The 22,301-nt window shown below is 39.0% G+C and overlaps 1 protein-coding gene across 9 annotated transcripts in view; it reads left to right on the top strand.

Moving 5' to 3' along the window:
* Pclo (piccolo presynaptic cytomatrix protein) overlaps positions 1-22,301 on the top strand; it is a 350,152-nt gene that overhangs the window by 216,431 nt on the left and 111,420 nt on the right. For all 9 annotated transcript variants that reach the window (XR_015449439.1, XM_087206755.1, XM_087206754.1 and 6 more), the window contains one exon: positions 2,512-2,602. Coding sequence is in view for 8 of the 9 variants with exons in the window: in XM_087206755.1 (XP_087062881.1) it covers positions 2,512-2,602 (91 nt within the window). In the remaining variant the exon portion in view is untranslated. The remainder of the gene's footprint in view (positions 1-2,511; positions 2,603-22,301) is intronic.

The following is a 22,301-nucleotide window of genomic DNA, read 5'->3' as shown; positions in this document are numbered from 1 at the left end:
AAAAGACAACACAAACATTACTCGTAACTATGAAGGCTCAATTCAATGAAATAATTCCTTTTGAAATATTTGTAATTAAGGGAGAAAAATAAACCTTTTTTCTGGGTGGCATGAGGTGATAGTTCTGTCCATGCAGAATTGTCAAAAGACAAGGACAACAGAGAGACCTCAGGGCTGTCACCTCATTTCTGCCCTGGCCTTGCTCCTGCTCCTACCTGGCGAAAGCAGCCTGTGCTAGAGGACTCTCAGCCTCACCTGCCATGGTTAGCAAAAGAGCTGAGACCCATCTGGTTTATGTGTGGGAAAGATACCTCTGCTTTCTGTAGATTCTTCATGATATCGATCATACTTATGATAGCTAAAAAGCTTTTAATTTATTAAATGCACCACGCTGGTTGTAGACAATCTATGAAACCAACAGGGGATTTATAGAGGTGCTGTGAAAGTAACATTCCTGAAAATGAAGATGTTCAACATCCCTTCTATTTACCTCTTCACGGTCGTGAATTAAAAGGAGATAATGGCCAGCTGATGAAACTGATGAAATATTTAGGAAACTTGCCGTCCTTTTCACTGTGCAATAAATTCACTAGGAGATAACATCTGCAGTACTCCCCAACATGGAAATTGGAAAAAAAGATCAAAAGACAAAATAACATTTTCTCAGTTTAATTTTGACCAAGTGAGGGGAAAAAATGGCATTTAAAAAATTGTCATTAAATAATACATGAAGTTAAAAGATGTTTGAGATGAAATAATGGGCACCAATTTTATGAAATGATAGTACCAGATCAAGTTCATTTATGTAAAGTAAATGTAGAATTCTACATTTATGTAAATGTAGAATATATGGGTAGAATTTTCAATGTGACTGGTGTACATTTTAGTAAAAAAAATCTTTAAATGCAGATTTGAGGACCGAAAAGGAAAATATAAGGTGGCAAATGGTAGGAAGGCAGAAGAGAGGAGGTAGAGAAAAGGGAAACTGAGAAAGGCAGAAAAAGGAAGAAAGAACATGAGCAAGAGGAAGGGAGAAAAATCTAAGCTCCTATGAACTTGAATAAGATGAGTGGTTTACAAAGTTCACATTGGTACAAATTATCACATTATGCCAGTTATAGTATCGTATAAACCTACCAACAATATTTTGACATACTATGGAAGGTTTATGTAATATTCCTGGACTTAACAAGATTTCGCCATTGTTTGCAAAGTATTTTATGTTTGCCTGAGGCCTTATTAAGCTTATTTAATCCTAAGAAGAATAAAAGCAAAAGCCTGTAATGTGAGCTTGCATTTGTTTCAATTTCTATTTTACTTTTAATGCCCAGAATGCTAATAATTTTACAGCTGGATTTACCAGAGTACATTGAGGTCACGAAGTTTTCCTAGGACTCAGTCTCCGTGACATTTACACCCCTTTGAGTCTAAATTCTGTTCAGTATCTTAGGATAGTATTTCCACATAACTCGCAAATTTATTCTAAAATAGGTAGTAGTAAATATTCATATTTGCTAAGTTTTGTTTCCTTTGTAACTTAAGTCAAAAATTTTCCTAAGTCAAGATTCCACACTGATACAATCCTGCTAATATGCTGACAGATGTGAATGAATATTCAGTATGGGTATTTGTATTATTTCACAAATCTGTACTAAAAGCAAAGTTCCATAAAGTATAAAACCTAAATCTGTAGTCACTGATTCACTTTTGTTTCAGAAATGTCACTTTACCAGGTGGAAAGAAAGATAATACAAACTACAGTACTGTTACATTCAGGTCCCCAGAGTGAGAACTGAAGTCACAGACTCCTTCCACTCGGGAACTTCTATGGTGGGTGAGAAATAACCCAGCCTCTGAATACAAAAGAGCCTTCAGAAAGAATTAGAACATTCAAAAGTCTTGTTTCTTCACACAAAATTAGTCTCTGCGTACACCAATTGTTCGGTTGATGTGCTCAGCGGTACAGCTCCCAGTAAAATCAAGCGCCCAAAATGTACAGCGCTCCCACTTGTGATGACAGAGGTATGGTATCACTGGATCTCCGGGTTTCTCCACAATCACCACTCAATTGCTGAAAATTAAAAATGCCTCGCATTTCTAGGCTCTCCAGTGCTCGCTTCAGTAGCACATATACTAAAATTCTAGGCTCTCCAAAAAACGATCAGGGGTTGGTGATTTTCCACATCCATTCCTGTCAGTCCTGACTCTCATCTGTACATGGTCACCAGTAATAACTACACTCTACTGTTGAGCAGAGTCCATTACACGCATTAATTTCTCAAATAGAACAAGTCATTTTCATGGCAATTGGCTCTAATATGAAGGCCCTAATGAACTCAGAAATGCATGCAGTTACACCATGTCGGTGTAAGATTCTCAAAATGTCATGGCTCGAGAATGCTCTAATGCATCTTTGTTGGTTTAATCAACGTGGTTGTAAGTGGCCATGTCTGATTCTGTCCCACAAATGTACCTGACACCAGTGCTCACCACAGTGCGTGTCCATCTCAGATTTTACAGATGAATGGGAAGACGGTGCACTACATCTTTCCCCATGCGCGGATAAAAATAACAAGAAACTCCAAGGATCACACAGTTTCAGGTAAAGCAAATCAAGTTCTTTTTATTCCAATGTCAGGTTGACATGTATATTTGGACTTCAGTTTAAATGACTCATTAGATATCAGGAAACTACTTTTTATATCAAAAATGGTGTTTAGAAAATGTCTAAAAATAAGCAGGCATTCCATGTGAGCATAAAAGGCATTAACGATATGATCCCTCATAGAAGAAGTCACTAAGCGGTATGTATTTAAATCATTCTTTTCGCTACCAGCATGGATGGCACTTCATAATGCTTCATAATTATTGCTCTGTCTATTAATATGGTCACTGGCTTTAGAATTGTAAGGTATTTCTATATAGGAAGTAAAAACTATCTTGGGTTCTTCTAAGAAATAAATTCACTTCTATTTACCCAGTGTGAACACTATCAATTATGCTGATCTTCTTGATTGGTTATTTGTGTCATTTTACAAACCTAAGCTGATGAGGGAATATTTAAACTTCTTATTTTGGAATAATTTTGGACTTCCAGTAAATAGGACAGATAGTCTTTTGCTCACTCTCTGTCCAGCTCATCTAATGTTAATATCTACTTAACTGTAATAAAATGATTTGTCCCTACAAATTAATGTTGATATAGTATCAAAACATCTATAGGCTCTGTTCAAATTTTTTAACCCTGTGTCAGGATCCACAACAGGATTTCCCACTGAGTGTCACGACTCCAGCTACTCCTCTAGCCTCATGGTTCCTGTCCTTCTCTGTCAGTCATGAGTTTGAAACATTGGAACAATAGTAAAATTTTATATTACAAGTAAATAACCTGTTTTTTAAAATTAATGAAATTTTAAAACTGAACATTTCCTGTATTCTCACTCAAGTGTTGTATATTCTTTGTGTTTCTTAGACATTGTACATCAACAAAATACAATATACATATACATGGATGTATGTATTAATGTGTGAATCAAGTATAGGCAGTGAGCTAAAACAGTATTATGCTGGGGTTTTTTAAAGCACTGATATAACAAAAATACAAGGATGTATTTCTTCTGTTTAATCATTATTGCAGATTTTGAACCATGGTACATGTAGATGAGGAATAGGTTTCGTTTTGAGCAATTTTCCTATTTTCATAGAAAATGGATTGATTAAGAGTGTCACTTTGTTCTATTTCCTTTGACAATTAGGTAATTTCTCTTTTGCTAGAGACAGAGAATTCAATGTTTCATAATTATATTGTTATTCAGACTGTATTTTAAACACTGATGAAAATCCCTGACTCAAATCTTAAAATCCAGAGACTCTTTTTATAGAAGTTATTGTTGAAAATTATTTCAGTTTTCTCTTAAAGCAAAACAACATAATACTTTAGAGCAATGGCAAAATTATTTTTGCAAGATGAAAAATGGAAATCTTCAAATCTTTTTTCCTAAGTCATCAAGACCATGTGTCAATGTCTACATTTTGTACCAGTCTTATTATTTTTCTTCCATATAAATAATTATTCCTCAGCCTTATTTATATTATGAAACTCATTATTTATTTTCTGATATGCCAACTGGAAAAAAGTTTAAAATATGAGAATACTGAATAAGTTTGGTTGTTTTCTTTTTATAAATATTTGATCTCTAAACCAAATTCAGTGTCCTCTGTACATAGGTTTTACAGAATAATGAAAGACTATTGTTCTGAACAATAAATATTCTAGAAACATATTATATCTTTCCACTACATTCCAATTTTTCTTGTGATATCTACTTAAGTAATAATAAAAATTTTCCATTATATTTACCTTATATTGATTACTAAAGAATATATTTTTCATGTGTTTTGGGGAAACATGATTCACTAAATTAAATGTTTTGAAAAAAATCTCTAATGTTTTCAAATAAATAAAGTCTTTAGAATTTTAAATTCCTTATGTACAAGAATTTTCAAGGCTAAAGCCAGAAATGACAACTTTGGCTGGTGGCCTAGAGGTGGTAACCCCTAGAATAGAGTGCTTATGCTCCTGGTTAGACCCTATGCTGCTTGCTATCCAAGCAAAAGCCTAGTTTAGTTGAGTAAATACTTGGTGATATTACAGAGTCATTGTTATTTTTAGCTATGATTGCCACTTAGTGTTTTAAATTGAATATATTTTTATAAATTGAAAAAATTGTATGTATTTATCAAATACAACATGTTTTAGAATATATGTGTAGTGTTGTAAAAAACTGCAGTGAATGCTTATATTTAAAAATATTTAAAATACACATTGCCATTAACTTCCCTAAAAAAAGACCTTCCCCTTGCTTCAAACACACTATTCCACTGTTCTTGCCTTTTTCTGCAGCAGCTCTGGAGTCTTCTTTCCTGAGGGTCTTTAGTTGTCCTGTCCAGGCTGCCTGGATGTCCTGAATTGATCCTAAATGTTTCCCTTTCACTATCATTGTGACTTTGGAGAGGAGCCGGAAGTCACCTGGTGCCAGATCTGGTGAATAAGGTGAATGAGGACACACTGTCATGTTTTTATGAACCTGCCTTTATGAACTTGGACGGCTCCCAGCAACAGCATTCACTGTATTTTTTATCACACCTCATGAAGACACTCAGGAAAGAGCACTCCAGAGCTGCTTCAGAAAGCAGCAAGAATGACGGGAAGAGTGTGTGGGAAATGAGAGGGTGTATTTCCAGGAAATTAATAGCAAGGTGTCTTTTAGTGTAACACATTTGTTTGTTTGCAACATTAACTGCATATTTTGGTCACACCTTGTATGCATTATGCAATGACTAAAGATAAGTAATTAACTTACCTCTACCTCACGGAGTCCTCACGTTTGTGCAGAGAACAGTGTACCTCCACTCTTAGCATTTTGCAGAAACTCTGCACACCATGTTATTGGGAGTAGCTATGGACTCTTTCTCCCCAGAGCTCAGAGGGAGGCAAAGCCACTGTCTCTATGCTTGCTGCTGCCGGAAGATGAACTGCAGAAAGGTGCATTACAGTCTTGTCATTTTTATCTGTGTAGAAATTTCCACAGTAAATACTTTTCAGTTCTTATTTGAAGATAAACACCTATGTCCAATGTGTTCATTATTACTGGAAAAAGCTAGCAAAGCTAATAATTAACTTCCTTTTTTTTACAGTACCAGAAATTGAATTCTTGGCCATTAGTACTGAGCTACCTCCCTGACCCTTGTAAAAACAAACAAACAGGCCAGGGATTTAGCTCAGTGGCATTGCGCCTGCCTCAAAGCCAAGGTCCTGAGTTCAATCCCCTTCCCCTGGTACCAGACAAACAAATGAGGGTGGGTGGGGTTGAGACAGGGTCTCACCAAGTCCCGAGCTGCCAGGCTGCGGTCATACACGCGCCCCTCCTGCCTACCCCAGAGTGCTGGGGTCTCAGATGTGGCCACTGCCCCTGGCTTCAGCTGCCTTTAAAAAACAAGATAAGGTTGCCAGTGAAGAAGAAAAGAAAAAGCGCAGTGTACCTTGCTCCCAAAAGAGAGGCAAGCCTTCCTTGGCGTGTTTTCATTCTGGCTTCATGAGCCCTCTGCAAGTAGAAGTACTGTGTGCCTATATTAATGTTTTATCAGACAAACCTAGCTGAGCATAGCACTAAAACATAAGAGTTACATCAAGCAATGCCACTTTGCAAGTAAAAGAAGAAAATAGTTTTATTCATTGGAAAAACAATTTCAAAATGACAAACATAAATGGGGATTTTTTTTAACTCTTCTCTTTCGTGATTTTCAAAGTCTGGGCAGCGGAACCCTCAGGACCACTGCAGTACTTTCCATCCAGGCCTGTGGGCTCCAGTAGTGCTGGCTCAGGAGCCCTCTCCTCCCACCAGGGCCCGAGGCTTGGCTCTGGGCTGTGGACTTCGGCCCGCGCTGGCCTGGTCTGTCCCCCTCTGCTGCGCGAGTGTCCGGAGCCGCTGGCGTGGCCGTGGGCGGCCGGTGTGTTTCCAGGTGGTTTTGGGTCTCGGCCCCTTGCGCTTCCTGCTTGGTTACAGGCCCGCAGGCTCCACCGGTGACCCGAGCTCTCTGGCCCGGCCCTTTATGTCTCCTGCTTCTCTCCGCCTGGGGCTCAACGTGGGGCAGATGAGCAGGGTGCACACCAGGGTCACCCTTCTTTAAGATTTCATTCGTTAAATTGTTATTCTTTAAAGAATGTGATCATTTAACGTGGACTGAGTTCAGTATTACTATGGAATATGTTAATTCCCCACAGCCGTAACCATAGAAACAGGAGCGCTTTGAGGCCCTTAGTGACATTAGGAGGCTGAGCGTTCCTGAAACAGGAACGGTGAGCGCTGTTACTCTGAAAATGTTTGCACAGAAGATTTAAAAACAACAGGAAAAAAAAGGAGGAGGAAATAGAATTTTTTTTCTCCTCTTTAAAAAAGCTTATATAACGTCAAATCTTTTACAATTGTTTCTATAACTCATAGTCCATGCATTTTAATCGTATATTTGTTGACACTCAGGACCTAAAATATAAGCAATTATTACTATAAAATCTGAGAAAGAACTGAGTCAAAAGCCAAGGAATTTATAAAACTTTACTGTTTGTACCCTCACCGATGCATACTGACGTACATGTGCACCACAGTTCACAAGTTTGTAATCTATGCAGTGAGAAAGATATGAGAATGATTTATTAAATAGCATATAACTTTTAGAAAGTAAATCATTTAACTTTTAGTATGTAAATTTCAAAGAGGTGGTTAATAGCTGTTTTTAAAAAATGTACAATATTTTTCAAAGTCTTTTTATTCAAATAAACAAAAGGCAGCACAATAAAGAGAATAAGAAATGACCTTTGGAATCACGAAGACCGGGGTTGGAATTTGACTCCAACACTTCTTTAAATTTTGAGGATAAATTTTTCATTTCTGAAATACTATGAGCTCTGTGTCTCTCACAAGACTACAAGTGAACCTACCACTGTATATCACACCTACTACATTCTCAACAGATATTATTTTGTCTTTCCTTAGAGAGAAAGACCAGAAAAAAGAACAAAATGTACTACACAAAAAATGAGTCTCTTTTTATAAAATCCAGAACTGTTTCTCATGGTTCCAGAAACACAGCTGTCTGAAGCAAACCAAGGAAACTCTTCCAGTTTTGCAAAAGGCATTTTCTGTGTACAGTTCCATCATAAACTGGCTTCATCTGCAAGGCTAGAAAGGCTAGTCAGCATTTATAATAGTGAAGAACACTGCAAATATGGCTTTGATTCAGAAGCTAGAAGAACCTCCTTGGGAAACAGTGGCTCATTTCCTGTTCTTCATCTGTTACACCCTTTTCTCTTCAGATACAGTAGACAGTTATGATGAATTTCACTGGATCTCAGTAACAATAACAAATACAGGTAGTTCTTTCTATTGCTGTAGCTGCTTTTGAGGTATAATTTACATATCATAAATATCTATTGCTAGTGTTCAAGTAAATACTGTTAATAAATTTACCTAATTGTGTGGTAATCACCACAATTTTGTTTTATAAATGTCCATAATTTTTACAAAATATTCCCTAGAGGCTGCGAATATCTCTTTCCCCAGTGTTGGTTACGTAGCCACAAGTAATTTCCCATTCGCTTTCTCATTCTGTAAGTTTATTTTTTAAGCATTTCATATAAATGGAATTATTTAGTAACTTGTTTTGGTGTCTGGCTATTTTTATTTTCCAAAAAATTTTAGATTAGTAATAGCAGGTATCAGTGGTTTGCTGAATTATTTTTGTTTGTTTGTTTTGGTTTTTTGTTTTGCTAAATATATTCTGTTGTTATTCAAAATTTGGTGTGCTATCTAGGATTTTTCCTAGTTTTTTAAAATTGCATACAAGTTTTAGAATTGATGTATGCCAGTTTTCTTGGGCACTTTCCTAGTTGTGAAATTTCTGTGTTATGTGGTTTTGGTTTAACTATTGAAGCAACTGTCAAATCATTTTTCAATGTGAGCATACCATTTTTCATTTCCACCAATGTCTTAAGTGTTTTACCTTCTTGATGTCAATATCATTGCTGATACTTGGTAATATTTGTCTTTTGGGCTGAGTGCATGTGATACCTTGCTTAATTTTTATTTTCCTAATGACATGATTTTGAGCATTTTGTCATGTTTATGAGCAATGCACACATATTCTCTGGTGAAATGTCTATTCATATCTTTTGGTCATTATATATTTGGTTTATTTGTTATCTTACTACAAGTCCTTTATGTAGCATATGGTATACATATATTTCATTTCCATCTGTTTCTTGACTGCTTATTTACTTAATTTTATGTTTTAAAGAAAAGGTTTTAGGGCTGGGGATTTAGCTCAGTGGTTCCACCACCTGCCTCGCAAGCTGAGGACCCGGGTTTGATCCCCAGTACCAAAAAAAAAAAAAGAAAAGGTTTTACACTTTGATGGAATCTAATCTATTGATTTATCATTTAAAATCGTGTGATCTTAACAGCATATAAGAACTCTGCTTTCCTGAAGATTGCAGAGATAGTCTCTTATATTTTCCACCTGGAACTTTTTACATTTTATTCTATGACCTATTTTGTGATTTTTGTATATGGTATAAGGTAAGGATCCAAATTCATTTTTTGAGCCACAAAAAAATATACAATTGTGCAAGCATATTTTGTTGGGAAAAAAATCTCCCACTAAATTACCTTGGTATCTGTGTTAGTTACCTTTCTCTTGTTGAGACAAAATGCCCGACACCCAAAAGTAAAGGGGGGAAAGTTTATTTGGCTTATAGTTCATAGAAATTTCAGTCCATAGTCGGCTGGCTCCAAGGCAGAGTGGCACATGGCAGAGGGGCATCGAAGAGGAGAACAGTTCACTGCATGCAGAAGACAGCAAAAGCAAGCAAGCAAGAGACCTTAGCAGCTTCTTTGTACCCCTTTTATACTCTATGTAGGGCACGAGGATTAAGATGGTATTAAACCAATCAGTGGACTCATTTAGTAATGACACACCTTAATCCCAGCATCACACACTCTAGATCCAGCCACCTCTGAAAAAGCCCCACCTATGACCACATGAGGCTTTGGGGGACATCTAGACACAAACCATAACGTTCCACCCCTGGCCCCCAAAGACTCATGCGCAATCCTTAATGCAGAAGGCATTGAGTCCATCTCTAAGAGTTGTCAAAGTCCTGACAGTTTCAGTACTGCTGAGAAGTCCAAGTCCAAAGTCTCCTCTGAGATTTAAGGGAAAGTCTTAGCTGCGAGCCCCTGTGCAAATGCAAAGAAAGTTAAACACTTCCAATATCCGAAGAACAAAATAAACATTACCATTCTAAAAGGTACAAATAGGGGGATACAAAGGAATGGGACCGAAGGAAGTCCAAAATCAAGCAAAAAAATCATTAAGTTCTGTAGTTCTAGCATCCCTGGCAATTTTCGACAAGTTGTGAACTCTGAAAGACTTAGGGGCTCCACTCCTACAGCATTTCTGGTGGTTGTAGCTCACATGGCTTTTTTCTTTGGCTGGCTTTGCTCACTCCTTGAAGCTTTCCTTGGATGATCCACATTTCTGGCTTCTCCAGCCTTCTGGGGCCTCTACTGCACCTTCGGCTTCACACTCACAGCTTCACACACTGCCCTCTTAGAGGCACACTCCCTGGCCTCCCAGGCCTGCTTCTGAAGTCTAGGTGGAAGCCTTCCTGACCCCACAACTTTTGCATTCTGCATGCACCTAAAGCCAGCATCATGTGGATGATACCAAGGTCTGCTGCCCGCTGGAACAGTAGCCAGGCCTCCTCCCTGGCCATTAGGATCCAGTGCCTATGAACCAAATCTCCAGGAACAACTTCCTTAGCTGCTGCCATTCTGGAACATGGTGCTCTGGGGCTTTCTTCTCAAAGCAAAGCTTTTCACTTTTGCAATTTTGAGTCTGCAAAGGATGGAGTTCTGCTGTTTCTAGTGATGCCCTCAGGCCATCTTTTCTGTTCTCCTCTTCCTTCTCAGCAATCGACATCTCCTCTTCTCTATTTGCAGTACTCAGCTTTACTGGATCTTCCTTCCAAAACATTTTAAATCATTCTGCTGGGCTCTTTACTCTTGGTTTTCAACATAAATCTGGCTGAAAGCCCTCAACAGTAGCCATAGCACTACCTCAACATTAGACTGCCTTTAAATTTTTTCTGCCAGATTAATTAGTCCACTCCTCTTAATATAAATCTCAAGTAAGGTCTCTGGACATGAGCAAACTGCAGACTTTCTGCCAACCCATAACACACATTGTCTGGGGGCCAACAGCCAATGCAGTTATTTTTTCCCAGCAGAAACCTCCTCAAGCCCGGTCTTTACTGACATCATTTCTATTAGCATTCTTGTCTTCTGATCTTGGACCACAATCTCCCATCAAGTACAGCCTAAGGCTTTCCAGGGCTGCTTCTTCAGCCAGCAGCTCCAAATCTTTCCATGCTCTTCCCACAAGCATTCCCAAAGGCTCCTGAACCACGTGGTTGAGTGTAGTCCCAGCAACAACCCCACTCCTGTGGAACTAAATTCCATCTTAGTTACTTTTCTCTCAGTGCTGAGACAAAATATCCCACACCCAAAGTTAACAAAGGAAAAGTTTATTTGAATTATAGTTCATAGAGGTCTCAGTCCATAGTTGGCTGGTTTCAAGGCAGAGCGGCATATGGCAGAGGGACATCACAGAGGAGAAATAGTTCACTGTAATCACAAGACAGCAAAAGCAAGCAAGGAACCTTAGCAGCTTCTTTTTGTCCCTTTTATATTCTATCTAGGCTACTGGGATAGGGTGGTGCCAAACCAATCAGTGGAATGGTTTAGTAATTACAAACCCTTAATCAATGCATCGCACCCTCTAGATTCAGCCACCTCTGAGAAAGGCCCACCTATGACCACATGAGGCTTTGGGAGGACAGCTAGACACAAACCAAAACAGCCTCTTTATAAAAACTCAATTTCCTATTGATATAATTGTTTATTTCTCTATTTTCAATTTTCTTCCCTTGGCCTATGTGCCTATCATCCATTACATCAATACTATACTTCTTTGTTTACTGTAGCTGTATATTCAGTTTTGAAATAGGGTGGTATAAATCTTCAAATTAAAAAAAAAATGTTTTGGCTACTGTAGGGCCTTTTCATCTTAATAAAAATCCAGGATCAGCCTGCTAGAATTTTGATAGAGATTGTAGTGAAAATTATAGATCAATGTAGGATGGACTCTCATCTTAAAAACATTGTCTTCCAACCCTTGAACATATAGCATCTCTTCACTGTCTTAGATCTCTATCTCTTCTAATTTTTCTTCACAAAATTTTTGTAATTTCTCACGTACAAAATTAGCTTCTCTTTTATTAAATGTGGTTCAAAATCTTTAATTTTATTAGATCCATTATGGAGTTTTCTTACTTTTAGTTTTGAAATATCTGTTGCCATTACATGAAAATAGATTTTTAAATGTCGACCTTTTTGCTTACAACCTCACTGATGTTCTAAATTCTTAGAGGTTTTCTGTAACCCTTATGCCTTTTCTATACAAAATCTATCGTCTTAAAATAGTCTACTTTTCCCATTCTAAGGTGGATATGTTCATTTTTTTCTGATTGCACTAAAACATGCTGGAAGATGTTGGATAAATAGCAAGAGAAACATCCTTGAGTTGACCTCTCTTTGGGGAAAGCATTTCACCTTACACAGTTATAATGTTTCACATATAAAGAAATGTGTGTTTGGAGTAGATACTTTTTATTGTATTCAGGAAGTTTGTTCCTATTTCTTGTCACTTTGTATATTGAGATAATCCTGCACCCTTTGTCCTTTGTGCTGTTGATAAGATGCTGTTATGGTCTAGATGGGGAATGTTGGAGGATTTCTCCAGACACTTCCTTTTCTTGATCTCTAATTCTGCTCTGGTTGCAGAACCAACTTGGAATGATTTAAGTCATTTAAAAATCATGAAGACTTGTTATGTCATCTGAGGACTCCATCACCAAGGGTGTTCCAATACTCTTCAGTTTTTCCTGGCAGTTTGCGTTACCATCAGATGACATTTTCTTACACCTTGCTAGCTGCAAGTTATCTCAGGCTGCTTATCCTAAATCATCACTAATTCATCTTCGGTTTTGAAAGTTTTTTTGACATAAAGTTCTTGATCAACAGTTGACTCTTCTCAGTATTTTGACTATGACATTGTATTTTCTGTTCTTGGTGACAAGCTAGCCAGATGTGAATGTGATTAGAAATACTTCCCTCCCTGTTTTCAAGGTTTTCTCTTTCTTTGGCTTTTAATGCTGTGATTATGATATGTCTAGGTGTGCACCTCTGTTTGCTCATCATATTTAGAGTTTGCAAAGTTTCATGCATCTGTACAGTAAAGTTTTTTCCTTGAAATCATGGAAGTCTGACACTAATATTTACTGATGTCTCTGGATTCTGAGGCTCTGTTCACTTCTTTTCAATTTTGCTTTTACCATTTTCTTGGGACTGCCTTCAAATTTGCTGATTCTTCTTCCATCTCATATATGTTGTTGAGAACAGCTAGTAATTTATCATTTATGGGCTTTTATGGCTTTGCCTTTTTGTACTTTCGGTCTAATATTTTCTTTACTTTTTGAGCTATTGTTTCTACACTTTATTTATTTAAACACAATCTCCTTTAGTTCTTTGAACATGTTTATGATAGGAAATTTAGGTCTTTGTTTGTTAAACAAAACATTTGGGGGCACTGAGAGATGATTTTATTAGATAATTTGTATGCTTTTTTCCCCCAGCATTTGGATCATACTTTCCTGTTTCTTTGTATGTGACATATTTTTGTTTATATGTTAAAACCCTATGTTGCTAATAATATCTGTAGCATGACTGGATTTGTATTTTCTCCCTAAGGGAATGCTCTCCTCTGGTATGTGGAAACTGGTACATTTGCTTAGCATTTTGTTATCCTCCTCATCTTATTCCTACTGGCCTTATATTAATTTATTTTTAGACCAGGTCCCTAGGATCGGAGTCTGAATAGCTAGGTGATTAGCCAGTGATTGCCCAGAAGTTCTGTTCCCACATCTTCAGCCTACCCATAAAGCAATAGAGCTGTGTTGATGTGTTTGTATAAAGACTGAGGAAAACACTCAACGTTCAAGCAATGTTTTCTCTGCTCTTTTCTCGCTTGCGTGGTGTGCCTGTGTAACCATCTCTGGGCTGGGCGTACATGAATACTTTTGGCTCTGCCTAGTGTGCTGAGCGAGCACTAAGACTTCATTCACTCAGGGATGTGCAGGGCTCATGAAGCCCATTGGGGGCCATCTGGGTTCCCAGTTGCCCAGTGTTAAGACGGGTCATCTGCAGGATCGCCCCTTGCTCTGCCCCTTGGTAGTAAAGTGTCTGGTTTCCATGGGTTACCCTGCCCAGTACAACTACCAGGCAGTTGAGCTGGGATGCAGACAGCCTGGAAGGCACAGCCAGGACCCCCTCTTCTTTCTCGAAGATCACAGCAGCTCATGAACAAATGCTGTCAGTGTGCTGTGTGCTTTTGTTCAGCTTCAGAGTGCTGAAACAGCTGGCTGTTTACAAAGTTCAGTACAATTATGCAGTGCACTTTTTAAGAGGATTTTGTTTTACTTTACAGGATTCCTATTGAGTTTTAGTTCTAGCAAGAGTTTTGTATTCCCTGCAGCAATAATAAAATACCATATTCCCCTGGAGAGTTTCAGACACGTGCAAGATTTTGATTGTACAAAATTTTTATACTTAAATATTTAAGTTATTACATATGAAATAAAACACAAAGAATGAGTGTATTGAAATTTGTTTTGGTGTTAAGACTCTTCTAAGTGATAGTTTCTAAATATTGCATTATAATCTTGATTTCATGTGCTTAAAAAAAGAAAGCTGCAGGCCTAATATACCTCCCTCTGCTCCACCCAGAATTACTCACCAGACAGCATAATAGCAGCTCTAGATAATGGATCAGCCACACTAAAATCAACAGTCTTCTGAGAAATCTCAGGAGTCTGAGGCTTATAGGCCCAGTATTCCATCAGCCTTTCATAAAAGTTAGTTAAGAAGTTTCTGCGGGGATTGGGATATTCCTGGGATCCGCAAGGAAGACCAGCATCAGCTGAGAAGGCAGCTCAGGGCTCCGCCCCTGCCCTGCCACAGAATCCCTTCCTCCGCTCACCTTTGCATGCACTCAGTGTTTTCTGTTTAAAATTGTAAAAGCTGAGCACAAGTGTTTAAGATCAGCTTCGAAGGTAACTATAGCTAGCCAGACTTCCCACCTCTCTCCCTGATCAGTAGCGGTCTCAAGGGCTGGCAATGTGTGAAGGGGTTGATGAACTATAGATTCACTTTGGGCTCCGGAGGGGAGATGTACACCAATGCATATAGACGTGCAACGGGTAAACTGGCCTCATTCTCTTCCAAAGGCATCCGTACATGCTTTAATGGAAATAATTACATTTATAATAATGGCCTTGTTTACATTAATTGATCGGTCATTATATTATCCTAACATGCTGTCAAAAATTCTATATGGAAAAATCTACAAATAATAGTGAAAATCTTAAATATTTTAGAGAAATTAGATATAAAAATAATTTCATTGCTTGTTTTACACTTACAAGTTTTCCATTTTCTTCTGAAATATTTGAAATTATAGTCCTCTCCACTAATACAAATTTCATTTCTCTCTTGTTTCTGAATTATAAATGAAAATCCACAAAATTCAAATAGAAGTGATTTAGACAGAGACTTGTACTCAAATTTAAATGGAATATGGTAAACATAGTTCTAAATATCCTATTAATATTTTGCAAATATATATTATTGTTAGTAGATTAATTTTAAAAACTAACAACAAAATTCTCATGTTTTACACCAATAAAAATACAAGAATGCTAAAGACACAATTTACCCACTTTCTATATCTGTCAAATTTACTTGAAGTAATACTGGGTTACAGAGGAGAGAATTTGGGGCTGCCCCCAGTATGCACAAGTAGGTATGGAGCAATGGATCAGATACAGGATCACACCAGGCAGACATAGAAAATATAGTGTGTTTGAGGGGGCTCTGCTTCCAAGAACTGGCAAAACCCTTGAAGAAGTGGAAGCATACACGTTAAATAATGAATGTATAGAAATATTTATTAAATACATGTCTTAGTTACTTTTCTCATTGCTGAAATAAACTACCTGACACCCAAAGTTAAAGGAGGAAAGGTTTATTTTAGCTCACAGTTTGGAGAGATTTCAGTCCACAGTCAGCTGGCTCCAAGGCAGGGTGACACATGGCAGAGGGCATCACAGAGGAGATGGTAGGAAGAAGGCAACAAAGACAAGCAGCGGCAGCAGCAGTAAGCAACAAGCAACAAGCAACAAGTGATGCTCTTTCTGTCCCTGATGTCTTACCAGCCTACACACCTTTAGGGCACACAGCACTGACACCCGGGGCAGGGCACCCTTAATCTTGCCCAGAACTATGCCAAACCAGTCAGTGGACTAAATTAGTAATAATATACCATTAATCTCAGCATGGCACACTCCAGACCCAGCCCCTTTGAAAAGCCCAACCTAATACTGCATGAGGTTTTGGGAGACATCTAGACACAAACCACAACATTCTGGCCCTTGTCTCCCAATACTCATGCATATCCATTTTTGCAAAAGGCAATTAGTCCATCTCTGAGTTGTCAAAGTCCTTACAGTTTCAGCATTGCTGAAAAGTCCAAGTCCAAAGTTTCCGCTGAGATTTAGGGCAAACTCTTAGCTTGGAGGCCCTGTACAAATGAAAAGAAAGTTAAACACTACCAACATTCAATGGCATAAGATAGACATTTCCATTCCAAAAGGTATGAAGAGGAGGATACAAAGAAACAGGAACAAAGCAAGACCAAAATCCAGCAGGGCAAATATTAATTCCTGTACTTACACATTCAGCATTCAAGGCAATCTGTGGCAAGATGTGAACTCCAAAGGGCTTGGGTGCCTCCACCCTTGTGGTACTGCTAGTGGTTGTAACTCCCTCTGCTTCTCTTGGCTTCTCTCTTGGGCCAGTTCTGCTCACTCTTCACAGCTTTCCTCATCTGATCCACATTCCTAGCTTCTCCAAACCTCTGGGGTCTCCAGGGCACCTCAGCTTCATATTCACAGCTTCACACACTGCCCTCTCAGGGGCACACAACCTGGCCTCCCAGGCCTTCTTCTGAAATCTGGGTAGAAACCTTTCTGACCTCACAACTCTTGCATTCTCAATGCACCTAAAACAGGTACATGAATTATGCCAAGGTCTGCCACTACCTGGAGCAGTAGCCATGCTCTTCTCTCTCTTTGCTGCAGGGCTCAAGTGCCTGAGAACCAAATCCTGATGAACAATTTCCCTAGGCCATCACCCTTCTGGAACATGGTGCTCTGGGGCTCCCTTTTCAAAGCCAAGTCTTTCACTTTTTCAGTTTGGAGGCTACAAAGGGCGGGGTCCTGCTAGTTCTTGTGATATCCTCACATCATCTTTTCTACTGTCCTCTTCTGAAGTACTTGGCTTTTTCTTGCTAGTCTTGTCAGGGACTAATTTCTCCTCTGCTGTATCTTTGCAGGCTCCAGTTTTACTGGAGCTTCATTTCTGGCCAAACTCACAGCGCTTTAAATCATTCTGTAGGGCCCTTTGCTCTTGATTCTCAACATAAATCTATCTAAAAGTCCCCAACAGTAGCCATGCTACTGCCTCAACATTAGACTGCCTTCAAGTTCTTCTACAAGATTAGTTAGTCCACTGCCCTCAATCTCAGCCTCAGGAGAAGTCTCTGGACTCGAGCAAAATGCAGCCAAACTTTCTGCCAGGGTAAACACACACATCATCTGGAGTCCCACAGCCAATGCAGCTCTTCCCAGCAGAAAGCTTCTGAGCCTGATCTTTACTGGCAACACTTCTGTCTGCTTTCTGGTCTTCTGAGCTCTGATCAGAATCTCTCATCAAGTAGTTTAAAGCACCGCAGGGCTGATTCTTAAGCCAGTAGCTCCAAAACTTTCCAAACTTCCCACAAGCCAGTTCCAAAGAGCCCTGAACCACATGGCCAGGTACAGTCGCAACCATAACCCCACTTCTGTGGAATCAAACTCTGACTTAGTTACTTTTCTTGTTGTTGAGGCAAAATAGCTGACACCCAAAGTTAAAGGAGGTGTGGAGAACATGTGCATAGGACCTTCTGATGTCACTCACAAATAAGGATGGACATTGAGTCTTAATTTTTGGTCTTAGACCACAATTAGCCCAGTTTATTTCTTTTCAGTGAGCTATTTAGAGTGTAAGACAATAGATGATTACTACTTTGCTTTGCTTTCCTGAAGCACAGAGAACAAAAATGTATAAAAGGGGACCATAATCTGTGAAATTAGGATCATCTCATGGTGGTCCAAGTAGACAAGAGCCTGCATTTAACAGGCAGGACTCTTACCTTTAAAATCATGGAAAATACAGCATGCTTCAATCATCTCTGTGATTGTAGTGCTGCTCAAATATGGTATGTCAGATAAAGAGGAACCCAGCAAAAGTGGGGTGGACTACTTCATGCCACATATATAATTCAGATAAATTATGGCCCCTGACCACTTAACATTTCCTCAATATCATTCCATGGATATTTCATGGGGAAACGTTTTTCAGATCAGCTGAATTTAGAAGAGAAAGTGCTGACACAACTGCATCTCTTTTCTGTTTCTCCCGGAAGCTCTGGGGCAGCAATGCAGAACCTTTCAGAGAGGAGTGCCCAAGCTGCGAACCCGAACCCATATATGCATCACCAAGGGCCAACACTGCAGTTAAAACAGAATACTGAGGTTTTAGTTTAGAAACGCATCTCCTACATTAACATTTTCTGTCTTAAAAGAAAAACAATAACACGCACGCCCTAGGTTCCACACCACTGGTGTAGAGAAATTACAGCTGTCACCTGGAGACCACCTGCATGGCCTTGCGTGCTCTGTCTGAGCTGCTGGGACTGTCATGGGACTGAGTGTGTCCTGTAGAGGGTCCAGGGCACCTAGGTCTCTGTTTCCCACAGAAGATGGCTTTTGCTCTTTTTTTTTTTTAATCGTGGCAGTGCCAAGTTATATGACTCAATTGTTAATTGCAAAGTATAAGAATAAGTTAGAAATAAACTATAGAAATGAAATAGGGTGCAGGTTGGACCTGTCCTTAAATTGCACTTCCTTCTTGACAAATTTCACTGAAAAGCTGGATTCCCTTCCTCGGTAACAAAAGGAGTTTTTGTGGACAGGGCTGCTTCCACGGAAACACTGCCACTTCTCTTGGCATCTGTCAGGACCTATACAGCTTGAATATTTTTTCCCTACCAAGGAGGTGACGTTACAGGCTTGCTTCCAGCTGTAGGTGGCTTAGCACATTTTTCATGCACTCTTAATAAAATGAAATTAAAGGAATGAGTAATCATTCCAAGAGAAGAAAGAGAAGACATTCAGGAAACTCAAATTGTGTGAGAAGAGATAAATGGTAACATTAATATGAAATGCAAGAGTATAAATGTCAAATATATGTGAATTAGCCAGAAGCAAGAATTAGCAAGTAGCAATGAGATTCAATGAAAGGAGTATGGATTTATATTGATCCTCTAGAGTATTTTCTTGACAATTACAGTAATGAAGAAAGGAATATAGAAAGATAAAGGGATTAAAAAAATATGAGCTCTAATCTTAGCCTTTTTGTATGCTGGGTAACCTATGACAAATTTGCAACTTTTCTTAGTCTCAACTGGTCAGTCCTGAAAGTGGTAGGCATAATATCTAAGAGTATCAGAGTATCAGACTAAAGATGGTTGAAAAGATAAATGCAAAAGCATTACAGGATTGTGTCTGACACAGGAGAATGTCTAGAAATGTTAGTTACTATCTGTTTCCTTCAATCCATAGACATGATACTGGAGAGATTGAGAAAACCCAAATAATATGTTAAATATAAAACAGTGTCAGCAGATTATAACTGATAGTATGAAACATGTGCCCAATGTAGAATGATGAAATTAAGGTCAATATCTGATAAAATGTAAAATCTGTTGGCACAAAGTACAAGTAGAATAAGACCCATCTGTTCAAAGTCATATATTTTGAGATGTTTTGACAATTAAGAGATCAATAAATCTGATGCAATAGAAATTAGATGAAAATAAACAGCTCATTTTTTGTTTAAAGCATAATTTAATGAAATATTTTAACATTTTGAATCTAGTCATTTAACAACAGGTACTCCATTTCTTATTCATTGCAAGTAGTTGCAGTAGCTTTTAGGTAGAGTAATGAAAATAACTAAAAATAATTGTATTAAATAATTCTTGAGTGAACAATGTCCCTAAGGGTAGGTAAAAGCTGTTGAACTATTTCAAATGCCTCCCTCACAATAGCAAATTCCCTTTGATGAGAACTGTTTCTGCCTGTAGTATAAAAATACCCTGGACACCTGGATTTTATTTTTATCACTAAAGTGACTCAGTGTATTTAAAACTTTTCTCTATGAATCAGTTTCTCAACTCATCTCAAAAATCGTGACTATTATACTAATCACTATGTTACCAGTCATGTATGTACATTTCTTTTTTCTAGATTTCATACGAAAATATTTAATATAAATCCAATTAGTAATTTGCTTAAACGTAACAATGCAATTTGTATTTGTATTATAATGCTAAGAGCTTTAATGCAAAAATATATCATTCTACCTTGGCAATATATAATAATGATAGGAGCATGTAATAATAACAGTTTATGCAGTGATAGGAAAAGTAGAAATGAGGCTGTTCCCCAGCTACTCAGGTGCAGCCTCGGTCAATTGTGCGGTGCGAAGCGTGGGCTGCCAGAGCCGGAACCTTTTCCTCTCCGCGCTCCTGGTGACAGACGCTGGCCCCGAAGCCTTTCTTTCCTGTCTCGGTGGTTTCTCCTGTTAAGGATCCGAGGGCAACTGCCCCATCATGCGTTAGCTACCGCTGCCTGGGGGAGGAGGCCTGCACTGTGCCGCTGTCTCGCGGTTCTGTGACTCCAAGCCAGAAAAATTGGTGCCGGGGGTGCACCAGACACAGGACCCACAGCCTGCCGACCCCCCGGGGAGGAGGGTCCCCCTGCAGCTCCCCAGCCGACCTGCTGTGTTCTCTTGAGGGCCTACCTGCACAAACCTGACTTCTCCGTGTGCAAAATAGAAAGGGTTTCTAAAGCCCCCTTATTCTGCTAAAATCTAATGAGATAATGTCACCTTAAAAGTATTTTCTAAGAAGAGAACGCGATATACATGTATTATTTTAACATAATTATCATTGAGGTGTGGCTCTCACTTGGAGAACAGTAAGTTTCGGGTGCGTTATTCATCCAAGTCACTTTGATGCTGCCTCCATGCTCAGTGCTGCCTGTGCACAGGACTGCAGAACCCTGACATCTCAGAACAGAGACAGTGGGGCTCTCTCACATTGGTTGTGAAGGGCCTGAGGTCACTTTCTCACGCTCTGTGTTCCTTTTTATTGGTATACTCTGTCACTGTCAGGTGGTGTGCTGATTTCTGTAAACTTACTCATTCTGCGGTTTTTGCTACAAAAGTAATGTTCACAAATATTGTTTGCAGAGAAATCTCAGACCGTAACTTTAATTCTTGTATTAGTTTGCTATCACTGCTTAGCAAATTCAGTGGTTTAAGACACATTCAGTGCCTTACAGTTTTCGTGGGGTCAAGAATCCAGCCCTGGCTTTACTAGGCGTGACCATCTGTCATGATGAATCAGCTGATGACTAAGAGCACTCCGAGGTTGGTAGAGTGCTGGGCGTCTCTGAGTGGGGCCTGGAGGCTTGACTTGGTACTGCATGTGGTCCCTGGCCTGGCACTGTTTCTCTTCTCGTACTCCTGGCTGCCGTGAAGGGAGCTGCTGTACTCTGCCATGCCCTTCTGCCTTTATGGTGCTGCCTTAGAGCCAGCTAAGCATGGATTGTGAGCAGAATTAAGCCTCTCCTCCTTACATTGTGGGTATTCTGTATTGTGCCAAGTGGTAAGAAAGCGAATGCAGAAAATTGGTGCCTGAAAAGTGGGCTGGTTGCTGAAACTACCTGACCATGCGGTTTAGAATTCTTTGGGTCTGGTTTGTAGGAGGAGTTTGGAAAGTTTTAAAGAAGTGTTTCTAGAGAAACCATAAAATGCTGTACGTCAATCCAGATGGGTGATTCTGGTTGGAACTCAGTTGATCAGAATGTTTATAGGAATGAGGATGGTGAAGGCCAGGCTCTGGAGATCTCAAATGGGAACATGGCCTTCATTAGTAGTTAGACTAGTGACAGTGTGTGTGACACTCTGGCAAAAAACTGTCTACATTTTGCCCATGTTCTGAGACTTTGCAGGAGACTGAAATGAAAGGTGGTGGACTAATTGATCTGGTAGAAGAAGGTTCAAGGCAGCCCAGCATTCAGGCTGTGTCATGAGTATTGCTGGTACTTTTAACCAGAAATATAATGAGAAATATAATGAGGCAAAAAGTAGAAAAATTTGAAAAACTTAAAGTTTGATCCAAAAGGAACCACATGTAAAGTTGGGACCAAAGAGATTTGGTTACTGAAGAGATTAACACAATTAAAAAGAAATCAAGTACTTTGTATAGGGACAAGAAGAAAGATTCCTGAGGACATCTCAGAAATCAGCAAGGCCTCATCCACCAAGGGCTCAAATGTCTGTAAAATGTCCACTTTTCATTTGAGAACAGAGTACCTGAGCCACTTGCTGAAGCAGGGC

The sequence above is a fragment of the Heterocephalus glaber genome, unplaced genomic scaffold, assembly GCF_053883595.1.
Source record: "Heterocephalus glaber isolate CG9 unplaced genomic scaffold, H.glaber_assembly_v1.0 deba00000678, whole genome shotgun sequence".
Classification (NCBI taxonomy): domain Eukaryota; kingdom Metazoa; phylum Chordata; class Mammalia; order Rodentia; family Bathyergidae; genus Heterocephalus; species Heterocephalus glaber.
Note: the sequence above shows the minus strand (reverse complement) of the source record. Positions and strands in the feature narration are given on the sequence as shown.